Genomic DNA, 20,180 nt, shown 5'->3' on the forward strand with positions numbered 1-20,180 from the left:
GTGCATCTGCAGATGAATCTGAGTGGGAAGGGAAGTCTGTAATTGCGCAGACCCTGTATGCCTCTTGCTTAACCCCAGAAAGCGGAGTCACCCGAGAAGGGCCTTTGATGAAAATCTTAATTGGCGGGCAGGTCTGTCTGGGGGCCGATAGTCCTTAGCTGGTCGTCTGGTGATATCCTTGTCAGCCTGCATGTCCCAGGCGCAGCAGGGATTGTGCAGGCTTATCTGCGTGCAACAGCCCTCTTGGGTGCTGGCTAGTGTTGCTACCACGTTCTCGGCACGGACGCTCCTGCATCTTTTAGGCACGAATTCTCTTCTTTTGCTATGTTTCTATCGGTTGAGCAGCTGCAAAAGGTGGGGGAACCCATGTAGGGACAAATATGTGGCATGCTCAGTTGTCAGATTTGGGGAGGCAAACTGAAACCGGAAGATGGGGATTTGTGTAATTGTCCCTCTGGCCTTTCAGGGTAGTGGCCAGTTTTGCTGTGGGCATTTAATTTAACTTTTAATTTTCCTTTCAAGAGGTGTTGGAACCTATGAAAGGAAAAGGGGAACCTCCACATTCAGAGGTTCACATTAAGTCTCCTTTCAACGTGTGTTGTAACCTATGAATTCATGAGCCAGGAGACAACATCAGGGGGAGGCCTTGGCCTTCATGCTGTGTTGCTGGGCCTCCAGAGGAACTGGTTGGCTACTGTATGAGGCAGGATGCTGGACTAGAGGGACCACTGCTTTGATGCATCAAGGCTCTTATGTTTTTATGAAACTGCAATTTGCACTTCATGCATGGGAGAAGTCAAGTAATTCCAGGTAATAGGTAGGTTGATACCCTTGCCCCCAGTCCTATATTATATTCAGTTACTCAAAGGTGGGTTTTCAAGATAGCATTTTAAATATATTTGTTGACTGTCACCTAGACCAGCTGGCTTTTGTTGGTTCACGACAATTTAAAAAACAACCCCAACAAGAGAACTCAGTTGGCCATCAACTCCATGTTGTAGAGATGCGGTGTTAAGTGGTGATCGAAGCTGTTCCAAATTATTCCAAATTCCACTGAAGTTCAGATGTTCAGTCCCTGGGCAGTCAGGTGTTCAGTGTTCAGAGGGTATTCAGAGGCGGGACACACCAGATGTTCTTTGTCCCCGCCTCAACCGAACAACTGGTGGAAGAGCTCTGTCTTACAGGCCCTGTGGAACTGTGATCGCTCCGACCGGGCCCTTAGCTCTTCTAGGAGCACATTCTACAAAGTAGGGGCCAGGACTGAGAAGGCCTGTTTGTATCCCATGGCATTTCTCTTCTTGTTTAAAAAATTGTATTCCCCCCCCCCCCTGTATAGTGTAAGATGGCTTACAAGCATGACCACAGGCCTCAGAACATCATTAAAAATGGCACAAATATGAATTGAATCACATAGCTTTCCAAAGAAAGCGTGTGTATTAATTGCCTGATACGTTTCAGTGTAAAAAATTGCCTTCCTAAAAAGCAGGCTGAAGAAGAGCGATCTTTTCAATCTTATGGAAAACCAGCAGGGTTGTTGTTTTTTGCACAGCCTGTGGAAATCCATTCTACAACTGGACAAGTGGGAAAAAAAATTCCTGGGAACATTTGGGGCCACAACACTTCTGAAAGGGGTGAAGGATATTAATAGGATAGACCAGGGGTAGTCAAATCGCGGCCCTCCAGATGTCCATGGACTTCAGTTCCCATGAGCCGCTGCTAGATGTCCAGTCCATGGACATCTGGAGGGCCGCTGTTTGACTGTCCCTGGGATAGACTTTGTGGTAAAGTTAGCTGAGTGCCTGGTTTGGCTGGTAAGTGCAGTGTGCAGCTGAGTGCGTGTGGTCAGAAAACAACAGAAAAACATGTTATGCTTGGTTGCACCTAATTAATATAACAGCCATTTATTAGTAGACTTAATACTACACATAAAAGGTAAACATAAATTTCCTATTCTAGGCTAAGCAGCTGGATGGTGAGAGATGCAGAATGCACTTCTGAGCTATCCATGTTGCAGGCTTGATGGATGGAGGAGAAGAGAAACTTCAGAGACAGGAAATTACCCACTAGGGGTGGCCAAACTGTGGCTCTCCAGATGTATGTGGACTACAATTCCCAGGAGCCCCTGCCAGCATGTGCTGGCAGGGGTTCATGGGAATCGTAGTCCACAATTATCTAGAGCAGTGGTCCCCAACCTTTTTATCACCGATCAAAGCTTGACAATTTTACTGAGGCCCGGGGGGGGGTAGTCTTTTGCCGAGGGCTGCCGGCCTGAGCTGCTTGGCTGCTTGGCCCTCAAGTGACACTCAGAGGGGCCAATCAAGAGCCGCTTTGCGGCTCTTGATTGGCCCCTCCGAGTTTTTATCACGGACTCGGCCCGCCCTCTCTCCTCCCCTTTACCCCTTAGCGCTTTATTTATACCACTCCTCATGAGCGGTTTACAGATAGATCTTCAGGCCATTGGTCAGTTTGGGTTTAATTTCTGTGAAAGAACACTTGCATAATTTTATGGTTGGGGGTCACCACAACAGGAGGAACGGTATTAAAGGGTCGTGTCATTAGGAAGATTGAGAACCGCTGCTGTGGAGGGTGGGGCTTGGGAAGGGGAGGAGACCTCAATCAGATATAATGCTACAGGGTCCCCCCTCCAAAGCAGCCATTTTCTCCAGGGAAACTGGACTCTGTTATCTGGAAATCGGTTGTAATTCTGGGAGGTTGCTAACCCTAGGGAATTTATTTTATTATAGTCGTGTCTTTCTTGCTTTGAAATAGAGGTGGCATCCAGTCCAGACACTGCCCCCTCAGAGACCCGTTACACTTTGACAAGGTGGGCCGTCTTTTCTACTCGCAGATCTCATCTGGGGACTTCCGTTTCCCAGGCTGAGAACAGGAATGGGTTTGACACCAAAGATGAAGTCAGTCTGACGGCTGCAGTTACTACATCTCAGCAAAGGCTGTTCACGACTTGTAGCCCATGTAATAGCTTACTCTGTGATGGCTCTCAGTGCCGCTGATTGCTAAGCTGATTTCAGCAAGGATTGCTAAAAAAAATACAACAACAAAAGCAATGTAATTGCCCTAGCAGTCAGTATTTCAGAACCTGCGGAGTTTGAAATGGCAAGCCCCGAGCCGCCGCACAACACCTTTATATTTGTGTTTCGTTTGGGTGGAGGCACCTCTGTTTGCCATTTGGAGTTTTTGTTTTTTGCGTTATTTACAACCTGCCTTCCTCGCTAAACGCCCGAGGCGGATTATATAATGTGGGTCAATAGAACTGCTAGGATGAGACATCTGATGAGCATCATGCAGGGAATGGAATTGCAGGACTTGAAGCAAACTGGAGACTGGAACAAAATATATTATGTAGAGGTAGGTAGGCTTGGGCAGACTTGGACTGTGTCAACCGTGGCAGCCCATTGAAATGGCAAGATGTCATGGTCCCACTGTATACCACACCGGGAGTCCTGTGTGCAGTTCTGGAGGCCTCACTTCAAGCAGGACATAGCCAAAATTGAGAAGGTGCAGAGAAGAGCCATGAGGATGAGCCAAGGCCTGGGGACCAAGCCCTAGGAGGGGACTTGGGAATGTTCAGCCTGGAGAAGAGGAGGCTGAGAGGGGACATGGTTGCTCTCAAAGGACTTGAAAGGTTGTCACTTGGAAGAGGGCAGGGAACAAGTCCTGTTGGCAGCAGAGGAGAGAGAGGATTTGCAGTCATGGCTTTAAACTACATGTAGAATGGTACCAGATAGATATCGGGGACAATTTTTTTCAGTCAAAGTAGTTCAGCAGTGGAATCGACTGCCTAACGCGGTGGTAAGCTCCCCCTCACTGGCAGCGGCTGGACAGATACTTCTCATGGATGCTTTAGGCCAGGGGTAGTCAAACTGCAGCCCTCCAGATGTCCATGGACTACAGTTCCCAGGAGCCCCCTGCCAGCATTCGCTGGCAGGGGGCTCCTGGGAATTGTAGTCCATGGACATCTGGAGGGCCGCAGTTTGACTACCCCTGCTTTAGGCTGAGCCTGATTGAGCAGGGGGTTGGACTAGGTAGCCTGTGTGGCCTCATCCAATGCTATGAGTCTATTGACCAAGATCTAGGGTGGGGGGTGGGGAGACCCTCAGTAGCCTGCTTAGCCTGAGCTTGTCAGAATCCGAAAGCTAAGCAGGTTGGCCACAGTTAGTACTTGAATGGGAGAGACCACCTAGGAAGTCGAGGGTTGCTATATGAAGGAAAGTGACGGCAAGCCACCTCTGAATATCTCTTGCCTGGAAGGTCCTGTGGGGGGCTTTGCCACGAGTGAGTTGAGGATGTGACAGCACCTTCTTCTGCGAAGGAGATCTTAACATGAGTCTTTGAAGAAAGGCAAATCAGACATGTCATGTTAAATAAAGTATGCAGGAATAAGGCTTCCTGCAGCTCACAGGAAGACCATTTCGATATCCCTGGAATGCAAAAGAGAGTGTAATGTGAGTGTATCTCCGGTCGGGGAGTGTGTGTGTGTAAAGCCGTGGACCTCTGAGTTGGCCTGCCCCACTGTGGGAACCTCTCAGCCCAGCTGTGACCTCCGTCCCCCGGAAATGGTGTCAGCAGTGAGCAACAGGGAGGCCACAAGCCAACTTAGAAGTGGATGAGGACATGGAGGAGCCCTGAAGAAGGGAAGGGGAAACCCTGGGAGAACTGATCGCTGTTATTCTTTTCTCCATCCCGTGCATAATTTTATAAGCCTCTTATCTTGCTCCCCCCTAAACTGAAAAATCCCATACTCTTCAGCCTTTCCTCATAGAGAAGGTGCTTCAATCCCTTAATCATCCTGATTGGCTCCCCTCTGTACTTTTTTCTGCTCTGCAGTGTCGGGGTTTTTTTTTGGGGGGGGGGAGATATAGTGACCAGAAGTGTACACAGTAATCCAAAGGAGGCTGCACCATAGATCCAGACAAGGTCATTATAATATTGGCTCTTTTAGTCTTAGTCCTTTTCCTAAAATGGTAAAGGTATCCCCTGTGCAAGCACCGAGTCATGTCTGACCCTTGGGGTGACGCCCTCTAGCGTTTTCATGGCAGACTCAATACGGGGTGGTTTGCCAGTGCCTTCCCCAGTCATTACCGTTTACCCCCCAGCAAGCTGGGTACTCATTTTACTGACCTCGGAAGGATGGAAGGCTGAGTCAACCTTGAGCCGGCTGCTGGGATTGAACTCCCAACCTCATGGGCAAAGCTTTCAGGCGGCTGCCTTACCACTCTGCGCCACAAGAGGTCCTTTTCCTAGTAATCCTCTATAGACGGAGGATGGGTTCAAATCTCTACAGAGACCTGGGTTCAAATCTCTACTCTGCTGTTAAGATCCCTTTGTAATCTTGGGGCCAGTCAATGTCTCTCCATTCAGCCTTTCTTGCAGGCTATTGTGAGGATAAAAACTGGAGAGAGAGAATCGTGTCTATCAGTGGTCCCCAACCTTTTTATCACCGGGGACCGGTCAACGCTTGACAATTTTACTGAGGCCCGGGGATGGGGGTAGTCTTTTGCTGAGGGACGTTGCCACCGCTGCCTGAGCCCCTGCTCCACTTGCTTTCCCGCCGGTGCCCCTGACTTCCTGCCACCTGCTGGGGGGTGCTGCCAGCAGCAGCTGCGCAGTGCCATGCCAAGGGGGAGCCCCAGCCATGCTGGCCGCTGGAGAGCCCCAAAGGTGAGTTGGCGGCAGAGTGGCAGGGCATTCCTCGAGGCAGCAGCCCAGGAGGATGAGGAGCTGCGGCCTGGTACCCAGTGATAACCGGACCGGGGATTGGGGACCACTGATGTATATCACTCAGAGTTGGAAAGCATGAGGGAGGAAAAGTGGAATAAAAATGGAAGAGGGCATGGTTTGTGTCGGGAAATTGTTCCCACAGGTCTGGTGAATCAATGTGATGGATAAAATAGCATTACATTGTTTTCTAATTTTGTTTTCTAATTTCTAATATGTTGAGAGTGACCAGATTTTTCTGTACAGAAACTTCATAAAAGATTTCAGGAGCCTTGTGCGGTTGTCTGCCAAGCTGATGATGTGTGTTTAGGTGTTTTCATCGTTTGACTGTTTGGCTCAACATTCTGCATTAACATTCCATGTTTGGTTGTTGTCAGCTGCCAAAAACCCGCAATCAGCCAATACGGCACCTCTGTTTCTTTTGGATTCTGTACATTGTTGGTTTTCATAGCTGCCACTGATTATTTATTGCGTTTCTCTTTACACCCTTTTTTGTGTGCCACCAGTGGAGCGATTCAGCGTGCCGAAAAGGAAACGGTGCCAGACTAAAGACTTGAGGATTTATTTCTCATGAGGGAGGAAACCACTTTGAATTGAAAGGGGTGGATTCAAATTGAGCCGGATTGCTTTTGAAATTCAGTCTTGCCTCCCATTCAGTCTTTGCTTTCTTATTTTTGCCATCAAGTCACAGCTGACTTATGGCAAGCCCATAAGGTTTTTGCAGCAAGAGGCGGTTTATTCTCACCTGCCTCTGTATCACAACCCTGGGCCTCCTTGGTGATCTGCCATCGATCCAAATGCTTGGCCCATCCAGGTCAGGGCGGCCTTTTTCGGGTTGACCCATAAGCCAGATTGACTATCTCAGTGGTGAGCTGTGTCAGCCTGACCCGTGTCTTTTACTTCCTTGGCTGCTCTCCTGCAGGTGACGTTCACCAAACGGAAGTTTGGGTTGATGAAGAAAGCCTACGAACTCAGCGTCTTGTGCGACTGTGAGATTGCCCTGATCATTTTCAACCATTCGAACAAACTCTTCCAGTATGCCAGCACTGACATGGACAAGGTACTTCTGAAGTACACAGAGTACAACGAACCCCACGAGAGCCGGACCAACGCAGATATCATTGAGGTAAAGAGCGTTTCTCCCACCCCATCCCATCCTACCGTCCTTGGTTCCCTTGTTCTAGCAAGCCATATGATATGAGGACCCCCCAAACTCCTGTGCTGTGCTTAGATACTAGGCAACCGTCCCCAATGAAGCCAAAATCTCTATGAGCACGGGGCCTCGGACGAACATTTTGTTTAAATCCAGCTTTCCATTTCCTGCAGCAGCTGTTGAAGAAGCCCACAGGTGGGGCATGGGGGCAACAGATTCTAAAGGTTGGCACCCTACAAAGTGCCACAGAACAGGGGGTGGTTTCTCTTGCCATCCTTAGAGCTTCAGATTGTCCCTAGGGTTGTGAAACCCAAGCAAACAAACTGCCCTGTGAGTTAGGGCACTGCAGTGAGGAGGGGGAATTGGTAAAAGAGGGAGAGGCACAATAGTACTTCTTTTTCACTGCAGCCGTCCTCTTCTCCCCGCCAGCTTGGTGTCATGGGTAAGAGCGGCAGCCTGAACTCCTCCTCCACATGCAGCCCGCTGGGTGACCTTGGGAGATTCACAGTTCCGGTCAGAGCTCTCTCAGCTCCACCTACATTGCAGGGTGTCTGTGGTGAGGGAAGGAAGGGTAGGTGGTTGGAAGCCATTTTGAGACTCCTTCGGGTAGTAAAAAGCAGGGTACAAAAACCCAGCTCTTCTTCCTTCTAACTTTGCAGCTGCTCGTCTATGTGGGTCCACCTCTCCTGAATTGATATTTCTGGGAATTAGAGGGGGCTGCTGGTGCAATGAGTGTGGGGGGAATCATCCTGTGCTTTAGACAGCAGGAGCTGATTCTTTAAACCAGGGGTAGTCAAACTGCGGCCCTCCAGATGTACATGGACTACAAGTCCCATGAGCCCCATGAGCAAATGCTGGCAGGGGCTCATGGGAATTGTAGTTCATGGACATCTGGAGGATCGCAGTTTGACTACCCCTGCTTTAAACAAAAGGTTTTCCCCCCTGGCAGAGTTAGACAACCTTCAATCTTTGACTTGGCAATCCTCTCCTATAGCTATTGACAAACTTCTCTTTTGTGAATTCAGCCTTAATGTTAATAAAAGTAATAATTTCACAGTGCAGGAGAAATTTTTGGCAGGCACAGTTTCTGCCACTATACCCAACGCTAACTCGATATGCTTCAGCAGCTGAAGAAACTAGATCAGATGAAGTTAAGAGGTGGTAGGATCAAGGCTGACCAGTGATCTTTGTCACTTACAGGGAAATGTCACTAGAAGGGAAATGTCCCCCCTCCCCCCAATGTGCAGATGGAAAAGATATAGGCTAGATATCAGGGGAAAAAATTTCACAGTCTGAGTAGTTCAGCAGTGGAATAGGCTGCCTAAGGAGGTGGTGAGCTCCCCCTCACTGTCAGTCTTCAAGCAAAGGTTGGATACACACTTTTCTTGGATGCTTTAGGATGCTTAGGGCTGATCCTGCGTTGAGCAGGGGGTTGGACTAGATGGCCTGTATGGCCCCTTCCAACTCTATGATTCTGTGATTCTAAAGGACTATGATTATCTCATGACTGCACTGACCTCCAAAAGCAACTTAATCCGGTTCAATTTCGGTGAGAGTGTGGCTCTTTTGGTGAAAAGCAGACTTCTAGGAGCAATTCTGGAAGCAAGCCAGAGAGCAATCAGGAGTACAAACCCAGCCGGAGATGGAGGTCGGCCAATCTCAGTCTTCAGCCTTCCCAGGTATCCGTCCGCCCCCAGCTCCCCTCCCTCCGCTTTCCTCCTCTCCTTGCGGCAGCCACTCTGCGAGCCACAAAAGGCTCCATTTCCTGCATGTGCCACGTTCCAGAAAGCGGGACAGAGCTGAGCCTGCAACAGCCGCTTTGTCACCTTTCAATGAAAAACTATGTGTGGGCAGCTTGGGGAAATTTAGACAAATGAAAGGGTTGGCTGGGTAATTATTGACATTACAAGAGCATAAATTAAGGCACGCAGAACCTTTAGTCATTCAATTTATCTGCTCGAGACGGTGTGGAATATAAGGCCAGCGAAGGGAAAAAAATGTTCTAGGGAGGAAGTGCATTTTTTGTCATGCCTGGTGCGTTCTTTTCACTCAGGTTCTCTCTATGTGTGTTTTTTTTTCCCCTGTTTGCGAAATTGGGGGAAAAAACACCCCACTATATATAATTATGTTGTCATTGGGTTGCTACAGACCTGATGGCTAAATCATTTCCAGCTTTTTAAGTTCAGAGCAAAGGGCTGAGGAAAATATTGTAGGGGTTTATAAAACGGGGCAAAGGCAAACGTGCAAAACCCTGGCTTGATTGATTGACTGATTGATTGATTGACATCAGCCCACCTTTCTCCCCAATGGGGACCCAAAAGAGCTCACAACATTCTCCCCTCCTCCCATTTTATCCTCCCAACAACCCTGTAAGGCAGGATAAGCTTGAGAGTATATGACTGGCTCAAGGTCACCCAGCAAACTTCAAGGGATTTCAAACCTGGGTCTCCCAGACCCGAGGGAAATACAGTATCCACCGTGCTGTATCCCTGCCATGCTGGCTAGTGGTTAGCGGGATTGTCTAAATATGGGCCTGTCTGCTAACAGTGTTACTTAGCACCTGTAAGGGCTTGGGCTGTATCAACAGAGGCATCGCTTCAAAATCACAAGATGTCATAGTCCCACTGCATTGGTCAGACCCCACCTGGAGTCCTTTGTGCAGTTCTGGAGGCCTGGGGAGCACGTCCTATGAGGAAAGGCTGAAGGTCTTGGGAATGTTCAGCCTGGAGAAAAGGAGGTTGAGAGGGGACAGGATTGCTGTCTTTAAGTATTTGAAAGGTGGTCACTTGGAAGAGGGCAGGGAGTGGTTCCTGTTGATAGCAGAGGAGACGACCCGCAGTAATGAGTTTAATTTATTTACGGTAATCTGTGTGTAGTTGGTTCAGGTTCAGCTAGATATCAGGGGGGGGGGGAATTTCATAGTCCGAGTAGTTTAGCAGTGGCATGGGCTGCTTAAGGAGGTGGGGAGCTCCTCCTCACTGGTGGTCTTCGAGCAGTGGCTGGACAGATACTTATCCTGGATGCTTTGGGCTGATTCTGCTTTGAGCAGGGGATTGGCCTGGATGGCCTGTATAGCACCTCCCAACTCTATGATTCTATTCTATTCTAAACTAGGATGTAAAAGTAAGATTTTTAGTCAATTATGTCTTGAGTGTCATTTTTGTATGAAATGCTAAAGTGGAGATAGTGGCTTAAGTCTAGCTCCTTCCCAAGTATGGTCCTCTCAGACTATAGCCTCAGCTACAGAGATGCCTCATCAGAACGGAGATGATGAAATGTAGTTTTGTAGTATAAAGAAAAGGCGAATGTAAGCTGCTTAGAGACTCCTTGGGGTAGAGAGAAGCGGCATATAAGAACCAACTCTTCTTTTTCTTCAGTAATATCAAGGTTCTCTTAGCCTCGCCCATCTCACAGGGTGTCTGTTGTGGGGAGAGGAAAGGGAAGGAGAATGTAAGCCAATTTGAGGCTCCTTTGGGTAGAGAAAAGCGGCATATAAGAACCAACTCTTCATATCTGAACTGAACCATAGTATGTTGAGAGAGAGAGAAAAGGGTACTTTTCCTCTCCCACAGGATAAGTATTTGGTGGTGGGGCGGGGGGAGGTGTCACCAAGCAAAGCTAATGGACAGCAGATTAAGGAAAGATATGACAAATCAATTTTTCATAATCAAGGACTTTGCCATCATTAGAGGACTCAAAGAATTCATGAACATTTTTTGTAGATAGCTGTTAGCTATGATGACTTGGATAGCTCAGGCTAGCTCAATCTCATCAGAGCTTGGAAGCTAAGCAGGGTTGGCCCTGGTAGGTACTTAGATGGGAGACCACCAAGGAAATGAGGGATCACTAGACAATGGCAGAACATCCCTGAACTTCTCTTGTCTTGAGGACCCTGTGGCATCACCATAAGTTGGCTGCACCATGACAGAAAGGGGGGGGAGCCATGTAGGCAAAACAGAACCTCCATCCTCCATGTTCAGAGTTAGTATATTATTGAGTGGCAGGTGCTGAGGACAAGGAAACAGCAATAGAGGCCTGTTGCCTTCATCCTTTACTTATGGCCTTCCCAGGGATGGTAGACTAGCATGGAATGTGGAACAGGTTCTAGAATGTTCTAGTGGTCTGGCCTTTAATGTTCCACTGTAACGTTCCACCTGTAAGATAGTCCCAACGTTTGAGCTGATCTATGAAGGCCACCCAGCCCCATTGTCTATTACTGATGTTGTTAGGTACAAGGAAATGGGTTTTGTGTGAACTCAAAACACCAGAGACTCCTGCATAGTTGCAACTGCCCATCAGAAAATCCTCTTCCCTAAGCCACCTGCTCATTGAGGATCTTCTGAGATTTTCCAAGGGACCTCGAGGGATTCCTAGAACATACTTTGCACAACCACCACAGCAAACCAAAGACACAACTTGGCTACTTGCCACAAAGCAGGGCACTCAAAATCCCATCCATCTTGCTATTTTTTGGATTCCTGAGATGATGCATTCTTGCAAGGCACTGTGGAAACACAAAGCATTGTTTGGCTAAATATGGTTGATTGCTGCAGGCTTTATTTAGAGAATGGGGGTGCTTGGTTATGAATCAGAAAAGATCTTCTTGGCCCAGGCCAGGTGAACCTTCTGTCTGGTGAGATCAGGGCCCTGCTGGACCTTAAGCAATTCCTCAGGGGCTGTACAGTGGAGTTGTTCCCCCAGGCCTATGTTGAGGTACCCCTGATTTCAACCGGTTTCCCTGTCTTCCATCAAGTCAACAATAGAGTTGACTTCGCTATATGATGCCCACTCCTCTCTCCTCAGATAGGATGCAGAACCAGGCACAGTATTTTTATAAAGTTATATTTTGTATTTTATATTCTTAAAATCTATATTTCATGTTACATTTTTACATGTGAATTTTATGAAATGTTGGAATTGTGTATTTCTATTTGTTGTCAGCTGCCCTGAGGAAGGGTGGGCTAAAAGTACGATCCTCCCCCTCTTATCTCTGCTATGATCTTTGAATAGCCTTGGACAAGTTTAACACTCTGTCATTCAGCCTCAGGGCCCCCTACCCAGAACAGGGAGCAATAGCTTGTGTCTACCTTTCAAGGTTGGTATAAATACATGTGCAGCTCAAGAAGACATCTTCGTTGGATAATATATTATCCAGCATGGATAATATTGGAAATAGAATCATAAAATAGAATCACAGAATAACAGAGTTGGAAGGTACCTCCTGGGTCATCTAGTCCAACCCCCTCCACAGTGCAGGACACACATCCACTATAACCTGCCACCCCCTTGAGCCTTCACAGAATCAGCCTCTCCGTCAGATGGCTATCCAGCCTCTGTTTAAAAACTTCCAAAGTTGGAGAACCCACCACCTCCCGGGGAAGCCTGTTCCACTGAGAAACCACTCTGTCAGGAACTTCTTCCGGAGGTTTAGCTGGAATTGATAATGATAAATTTTATTACACCAAAGTTCTTTCTCAATAACCATTATAGATGGTGTGATCTTTAGAGGTAACCCCTTCCTGACCTCCCTCAGAGTGATCTTAATTGGCCATTTTGCCTGAACAGAAATTTGGATGGTTCAAAGTGTGGGTGAAAAATACTCCCCCCGATCCCTGATTGATGCAATCCAATTAGGTTTTCATCTTTAAATTCCTTCAGTAGATTCCCCCTCATCCCGCCTACAGCTGAATACCTCCAGGATGTTAAACTCCCAACTTACATGCTGTTTTTCACAGCACCCCCCCCTCCACGCCCCTGTACCCCTCTGCATCTTGTCTGATTCTGTGGGGGCGAGAATCTTAAGTGCCTCAGTGTGGCTTTTATGACTCTCTCAATTCTGGTCTCATGGCCCACTGTGATTCCTAGCTTTAGGGCTAATTGCGGGGTGGGGGACGAGGCCTGACATTTACCAGCCCGTGTAGCATAGCAGCAAAGATAGAGAATGTCCCTGATTCATCTCCCTAGACTCTGCTCTTGGAGGGAAGGTTAAAAATGTGCGGAATAGGGAAAGGGTTGGGAAAGAGGTTGTGATGTCAGTCAAAATAGGCAGTCCTGAGCTAGATTGACCAGGGCCCTGACTTTATATAAGGCAGCTTCAAATGATTTCTGATGTTATGAGGGTGACTGTAGCTCAGCGAGATATTTGATTCAGTTGCTGGCATCACCAACTAAAATAGGTATCTACTAACTCTCTGCCTGAGTTCTCAGAGAAGCACTGGCCATCAGAGACGATACAGGGCGAAATGGTTTAAATTGTTATAAGGCAGCATCTAATGTTCTGTGATCACTATGCCCTTTGCTGGGATACTGAACTAGATAGACCTGTGAGCCAATCTCACAAGAGCTCAAACCAAGTTTTTTGGGGGCTTTCCCCGCACCCAGTCACAGCTGATAAATGGCGACCTGGCAGGGTTTCCGAGGCAAGAGATATTCAGAGGTGGTTTACAATTGCCTGCTTCTGCGTACGAATCCCTGGAGGTCTCCCATCCAAACACTAGACAGGGCTGCCTCTGCTTAGCTTCTGAGATCTGATGAAGTCAAGGTAGCCTGGTCTATCCAGGTCAGGCTCTAGCCAGGATAGCTAAATGGGACCTTCAGGTTGAGAGTCGGCATCCCTTTGAACGCCAGTTGCTGGAGCACAGGAACTAGACTAAGTACTGGGGGAGACCCAGGTTCGAATCCCAGCTTGTGGTGCCTTACTAAGATGACTTTGGACTAGCCGGTCTCTCTCAGGTTAAGCGATGTCCCTTGGCTTGTCATAAGGATAAAACAGGATCAGGGGAGATGTCTGTTGCCTTGAGCTTGCTTGAATATGGGTGGGATTCAAACAGTAGATATTTTCATCCCTTGGACAGTGGGCTGGTGTGTCACTGCCCTTGACAGAGTATAACCATTGGATTGTTCCAGAGCTGCAGCTCTGTATGGTTTCCAAGCTCTGTATGGTTCATAGGTGGTCTGTCATTGCCTGCCTCTGTATAGTGACCTCAGACTTTCTTGGCCGTCTCCCTTCCAAGTCCTAACCAGGGCCCCACCCTGCTTAGCTTCCAAGAACCAAGAAGACTGAGCAAGCTATTCAGGTAAGGGCAAGGCCCAAGAATACCCTCCAATATTTCATGGATAAAAATAGGGACAAGCTCGGAAACACCCGTTTTCTCATACCAAGAATCTTCTCTCGGGCTACACACCCTTTCTGTTTGACGCATGCACTGGTCTGCCTGGATTTGCTGAGTGCGAAGCCGCTCACGGCTCCCCCAGTGTGAAAGCCGAGATACGTATGTCAAGTGTCACCAAGTTGCCCGTGACTCTATGAATGAATGACCTCCCAAATGTCCCATCTGTAACAGCCTTGCTCAGATCTTGCAAGCTGAAGGCTGTGGCCAAAGATGGTAATGGTTATATTGGCTGAAGATCTGTTAGAAGAACCAAAGTCATCCCGCATCAATGCCAGATGTACATCAGCAGCTGCAGTGAGCAGGATGGTAGAATCGGCCCTGCCTCAGACTGTTATGTTCATGCACAGTCATAACCCTGAAGCAGCCTTTCTCAACTTATTTACTGTTGAGAATCCCTTGGAACATACTTCAGGCTTCGAGAATATAGTCGAGAATCATAGCTGTGTATATGCTTACCTGGGGCCCCTCCCCTTCTCACCATTATTGGTGATTTTGGGAGGGGTAGGTGGATCAACATGACCATATAGGGTCATATCACCTGATAGATGTTTAACATATTCAGGCCAGGCTGGATTCTGGAGATTTTGTGTGTGTGTGTGTGTGGGGGGGGGGGGGATCACTTGGACATGAAATTGGGGTTATTGTGGGTGGACACGTAGTTGTGAGTTCCTGCATTGTTCAGGGGGTTGGACTAGATGACCATGGAGGTATCTTCCAACTGTATAATTCTATATTTAATAATCTATTAAAATTAATTGACTCCTACCCATTGGGGAAACCCTTCCAGGGCTGTCAAGAAACTCCAGGGTTTCAGGAAACCCTGGCTGAGAAAGCCTGCCCTAAAGATTGGCTTATACTGGCGGTGCTGGGAGGTGCCATCAAGTTGCAGCTGATTTAAGGCGATCACAGGGATTTCAAGCCAAGAGAGATTTAGAGGTGGCTTGCCATTGCCTGCCTCTGAGTAGAAGGAGAGTTGGTTCTTATATGCTGCTTTTCCCTACCCGAAGGAGTCTCAAAGTGGCTTACATTTGCCTTCCCTTTCCTCTCCCCACAACAGAAGAAGAAGAAAAAGAGTTGGTTCTTATATGCCGCTTTTCCCTACCCGAAGGAGTCTCAAAGTGGCTTACATTTGCCTTCCCTTTCCTCTCCCCAAAACAGAAGAAGAAGAAGAAGAAGAGTTGGTTCTTATATGCCGCTTTTCCCTACCTGAAGGAGGCTCAAAGCGGCTTACAGTCGCCTTCCCATTCCTCTCCCCACAACAGACACCCTGTGAGGTGGGCGAGGCTGAGAGAGACACCCTGTGATAGATAGATACATTTATTTCGGTCAACGACCAGTACAAAATACAAAACAGTAAAACACTACATAAGATTGATTAAAAGATCCAAAATACTTCATGTGTTTAATAAATCCGTCCTAAACCTTATACATATTTAGCCAGGCACTTCTACATTTAATTGCTAGTCTTGCATATTTGGCAATAATATGGGATAAATTCGGCCTGTGAGGTGGGTGAGGCTGAGAGAGCCCTGATATCACTGCTCAGTCAGAACAGCTTTCTCAGTGCTGTGGCGAGCCCAAGGCCACCCAGCTGGTTGCATGTGGGGCAGTGCAGAATCGAACCCGGCTCGCCAGATTAGAAGTCTGTACTCCTAACTACTACGCATGCAGACACCTCACAGGGTGTCTGTTGTGGGGAGAGGATAGGGAAGGTGATAGGGAAGCCGCTTTGAGCCTCCTTCGGGTAGAGAAAAGCAGCATATAAGAACCAACTCTTCTTCTTCTACACCAAGCTGGCACTACACCAGGTAGCACCATCCTTTGTGGTCCTCCCATCTCAATACCAGGGCTGACCTTGCTTCGCCTCTGAGATCTGTCAAGATTGGATAGCTGCTCCTGGTACAAACCATGTTGGAACAAGGTGTTCCCAACAGGTAATAGCGGGGACAGTGCTTTCTCAGGAAGCAGATATGGTCGGTGCCCTGCATGACCCGGAAGTGTGCATGGTGCACAGATGACGGTATTAAGAGGGCATTCTTGGTCAATCTAGGGATCTAGGTAAGGGCTGGGGTAGGTTTTTCTACAGCCCACAGATCCAAAGCTGCTTAGGGCTTTCTAGGTCAAAACCAACATCTGGATTGTGTTTGCCAGGGAAAGCTGTGAAAGGCAGCCTGGACTTGGGAGCAGAGGTGGGACGTGCTGCCAGTGATCCGCTGCTGTGGGGAGACGGGGCTCTCCTGTTCCGCACCAGCTGTTTGTGTAACACTCTTCAAAGGCCACCCGGCACTCAAGTGCATGTCGAACCGCCCATCCTTCTGGCTAGCAGCTGAGGAATGACCAGGATGGGAAAAGCTGAGCTGAAGGTAGCTTTAAAGTTCTTCTGGAACGGGCTTGTGCTAAGTCTGGCCCAGGGTCACCTGTCATGACTGGCAGCAGTTTTCCATGGTCTCCCCGTTGAATGTAATGTTTCGATTGAAAGTGGAGGGGATTGACCCTGGGGTTTTCAACACATCGTGCTAAGCTGTGCATCTTCCATGGTAGTTTATGTAGCTGCCTCTTTCAAACCGCTGGACTAGGTAGCCCGCTTTAGTCAGACTCCCCCCCCCCATCGATTTCCAGCAGCAGAGGCCTTCTGTAATGCCAAGAACAGCCTGTTAATACTGTCATCCATGCCTCAATTTTGAAGAAAAGTACACATGGAGGTCTTGTGAAGCCAGCTTGGTGTAGTGGTTAGGAGAGCTCTCTCAGCCTCACCTCCCTCACATGGTGTCTGTTGTGGGGAGAGGAAAGGGAAGGTGACTGTAAGCCGCTCTGAGACTCCTTCGGGTAGAGAAAAGCGGCATATAAGAACCAACTCCTCCTCCTCCTCCTCTTCTTCCAATTCCAATTCCAATTCCAATTCCAATTCCAATTCCAATTCCAATTCCAATTCCCATTCTTCTTGTTCACCATGTTGCCAAACAGTCTATATTGTGGGTGATTTCCCTGTTTGATTGGAGATGCTAGGGATTGAACTTACAGTTACCCATACGGAAGGGGTGTACGTTGCCACCAAGCCGTGTATGTGCATATACAGCGCCTTCAAGTCGCAACCAACTTACAGTGACCCCAGCAAGCAGCTTTTGAGTAAGGGTAAAAGCAGAGGTGATTTGCTATGGCTTCCCTCTGCAGAGCCTTCCTTGGAGGTCTCCCATCCATGTACTGACCCTGCTTGGATTCCAAGAAATGTTGAGATTTGGCTTTCCCTCCACCAAATCCATGGGCTCTCTCAAGAATACTGAGGCCCGATGAAACCCGCTTTGTAGGGCCTCAGAGTCTTGTTTCGGGCTCTTTGAGGGATCTTCTCCAGCCCTGCTAGCAGGACCCCATAGTTTTAATTGCCTGGGTCCTTCAGAATGGATAACATAAGCTCTGCTACTGAAGTAAACCCTTCCCCTTCCCCTGTTGAACACACAAGCAAGCATCAGACTCTCTCTGGCTCTTTTTGAAAAGAATTCTTGGCCTGGTTTGGAACTTGTGACCTTTTGCCCTTGACTTCCCTGCACATTTGCCCATTGCGATGGTCTCCCCCCCCCCTTCGGCAGTGTTCATCAGCATGCCAACGTCAGCGACAGCCAGGACAGCTCTCCGGAGCAGAGACCGCAGCCTCGTTCACGCGCGGCACGTGAAAAGGTTGAGGCTGCCTTGCTTGTTCTCCATAGATAATTTACAGAGATTCGCTCTGGCCCATTTTTCTGTTCTGAGATGTAGGGCTGGCGGGCGGGCGGGCGGGAGCAAAGAAAATCTACCCGACAATGTAAAGCTTTTCTTTCTTGTGCTGAGTGCCAAGCAAATGGAAGGCTGATAAAAAATGAATGTACCTCCAAAGCACAGGAGATTGCAAGTGTTGCTGCTTTAACTCTTTATTCTCCACATGCCGGAGGAGGAACACGGGTCCATTCCTGGGTTTTGCTTTGGGGGTCGGGGGGAGACTTAGGCTGCAGCAGTTGGGAGAGTTATTCCTTACAGCAGGGGTAGTCAAACTGCGGCCCTCCAGATGTCTATGAACTACAATTCCCATGAGCCCCTGCCAGCGAATGCTGGCAGGGGATCATGGGAATTGTAGTCCATGGACATCTGGAGGGCCGCAGTTTGACTGCCCCTGCCTTACAGCCTGCCTGTGCACATGATTAATTATCTTCATGATAATGAGTCCTTTCCTGGCTTCGGCCTTTCCTTTGCTTGCTTCGTGCTTCTCGAACTTTTGTCAGAACTGTGCTCTTCTTGCTCTGTAAAAAATCTCTTTTCCCCTTCCCCTGGCAAATGTCAATCCAGAGAACTGATGTCAAATGAGGGCCATTTGGGGTTTTTTTTTCCCTCCAGACTCTTCTGATTTTGTTGAAGCTGCTTCTGGTTTTCCTCCCCAACTAGCAGGTGGATTGCTAGTTGTACAGAATGCTGTCTGCTTGGGTATATATATATTTCAACAATGTTTGGTAAGCTGCCTTGAGCACAACTGATGGGAAAGCAGGGTTTTTAGAGGTTGCATCGTTGTTCTGATGCTCCTTTGCTGCCTCCCGTTTGCCCATTGCAGGCTTTACAAGCAGAAGATTCCAGGTTTCAGATCCCAAGGGGTCTCAAGTAACAGGTGTTGGGAAGGAACTGTCACGGCCCTGAGGCCCTGGCCTATCGGTAAACCACACAACAAGGCTGTTTAGGGAAGCTCAACAGACATCTAGTGGCCCCCTTCAAGATAAACAAGATGCATTCCAGAGCCAGCTTTTGTGAGTCAGAACTCCCTTCATCAGGTGCGTGGTGGGTACCTCTACAGCAGACGTGTTTATACTTCCAGTTAAGAAGCTGCAGAAAAGCAGGTTGGAGAGAGATCAAAAGGAGAGGCCAGTTTGAAACCATAACCATGAAACAAGTTGATCCATTCAGACAAAAATCCATCGACTGTTTAGGGAAGCAAGCCCGGTTGCCTTTCCAATTTTACAGGTGAGGCGCAGAGATGGAGAGGTCAGATTTCGATCTGGTTTTTCCATCAGGTTCAAAGCAGTTTGCCTACAGCCCTGCAGTAAATTCAGATTTAAGTGGATTATCTGTGTCCTAAGGCATTCTTCTAACCTTGACAGAATACAGGGACATGACCCCTCGTTTTGAGATGCCCTCAGCCCCCACCATTTGCAGGGGTGTTGAACTAATCAACTGGATTTCATGTTTATCTCAATCTTCTTCATTTGCTCCTGACATCAAACCCCTGGGTTAGGTTAAGCAGAAAGATAAAAGACCGGTCTAAGGAAGCTGCTAATTGAGTGACAGGGTAGGATTTGAGTTCCACAGGGATTTGAACTCAGATCTTCCCACTGTGACATAGAAAATTGCCAGAGCAAACAGTGGTGTTGGGGATGATCTCTACATCCTGCTGAAGCCTGTGTTGCCATTTAGGACTGGTTTTATGTGATCAGGACTCTTTTTTGGGGGGGAATAACAGAGGTTTTATACCACTGGTGAAACTCCCACTGCATTGGAATCCAACCACGGGCTCCCGTGAGAAAGGAACTACGTGCCTCTTTTTGTCTGAGTCGTAGTTTGTCTCAAGTGTTCTTGCAATCTAAAACCCATTGGAATGTCTGAGTATCAGTTTCTTGTTTGTGGCGGCAGAGAAGAACCCTGAAAGTCTGCTAATGGTGTGCCTAATTGGAGGTTGCCGTCTTTTCTTGTGGAATGAATTCTAATTCTTGCTTTAGGATGCTTTGGGCTGATCCTGCGTTGAGCAGGGGGTTGGACTACATGGCCTGTATGGCCCCTTCCAATTCTATGATTCTAACTCCTCCCCTTCGGCACTTTCCCTCTCAGAACTACAAAGGCCTGCTCACTCCAAAGGTGATAAGTCGAAGAGACTAAATGTGCCATTAATGCAAAACATTCCCCATTCCCTTAATCTGGTGAGGAAGGTTACATCCCCTTAGAGAAGCGTCAGAGTTCCAGGCAGCTCAAACTGGATACGCGTCTGGCTGCCACTTCACTGTTCCTTGCAACCCAGGTGGCGCAACCCAGATTCTGCTAAGTGACCTTGGGACCTAGCTCCATGGCTTTCAATTGCTTATTAATTTTATTTATATACGGCGGTCACAACA

General features: G+C 48.0%; 1 protein-coding gene across 10 annotated transcripts in view; it reads left to right on the top strand.

Annotated features, from left to right (window-relative positions):
* MEF2D (myocyte enhancer factor 2D) overlaps window positions 1–20,180 on the top strand; it is a 203,601-nt gene that overhangs the window by 140,211 nt on the left and 43,210 nt on the right. For all 10 annotated transcript variants that reach the window (XM_077325471.1, XM_077325489.1, XM_077325425.1 and 7 more), the window contains one exon: window positions 6,659–6,862. In XM_077325471.1, coding sequence (XP_077181586.1) covers window positions 6,659–6,862 — 204 coding nt within the window. The remainder of the gene's footprint in view (window positions 1–6,658; window positions 6,863–20,180) is intronic.

Source organism: Paroedura picta, chromosome 1 (assembly GCF_049243985.1).
Source record: "Paroedura picta isolate Pp20150507F chromosome 1, Ppicta_v3.0, whole genome shotgun sequence".
In the NCBI taxonomy this organism is placed as follows: domain Eukaryota; kingdom Metazoa; phylum Chordata; class Lepidosauria; order Squamata; family Gekkonidae; genus Paroedura; species Paroedura picta.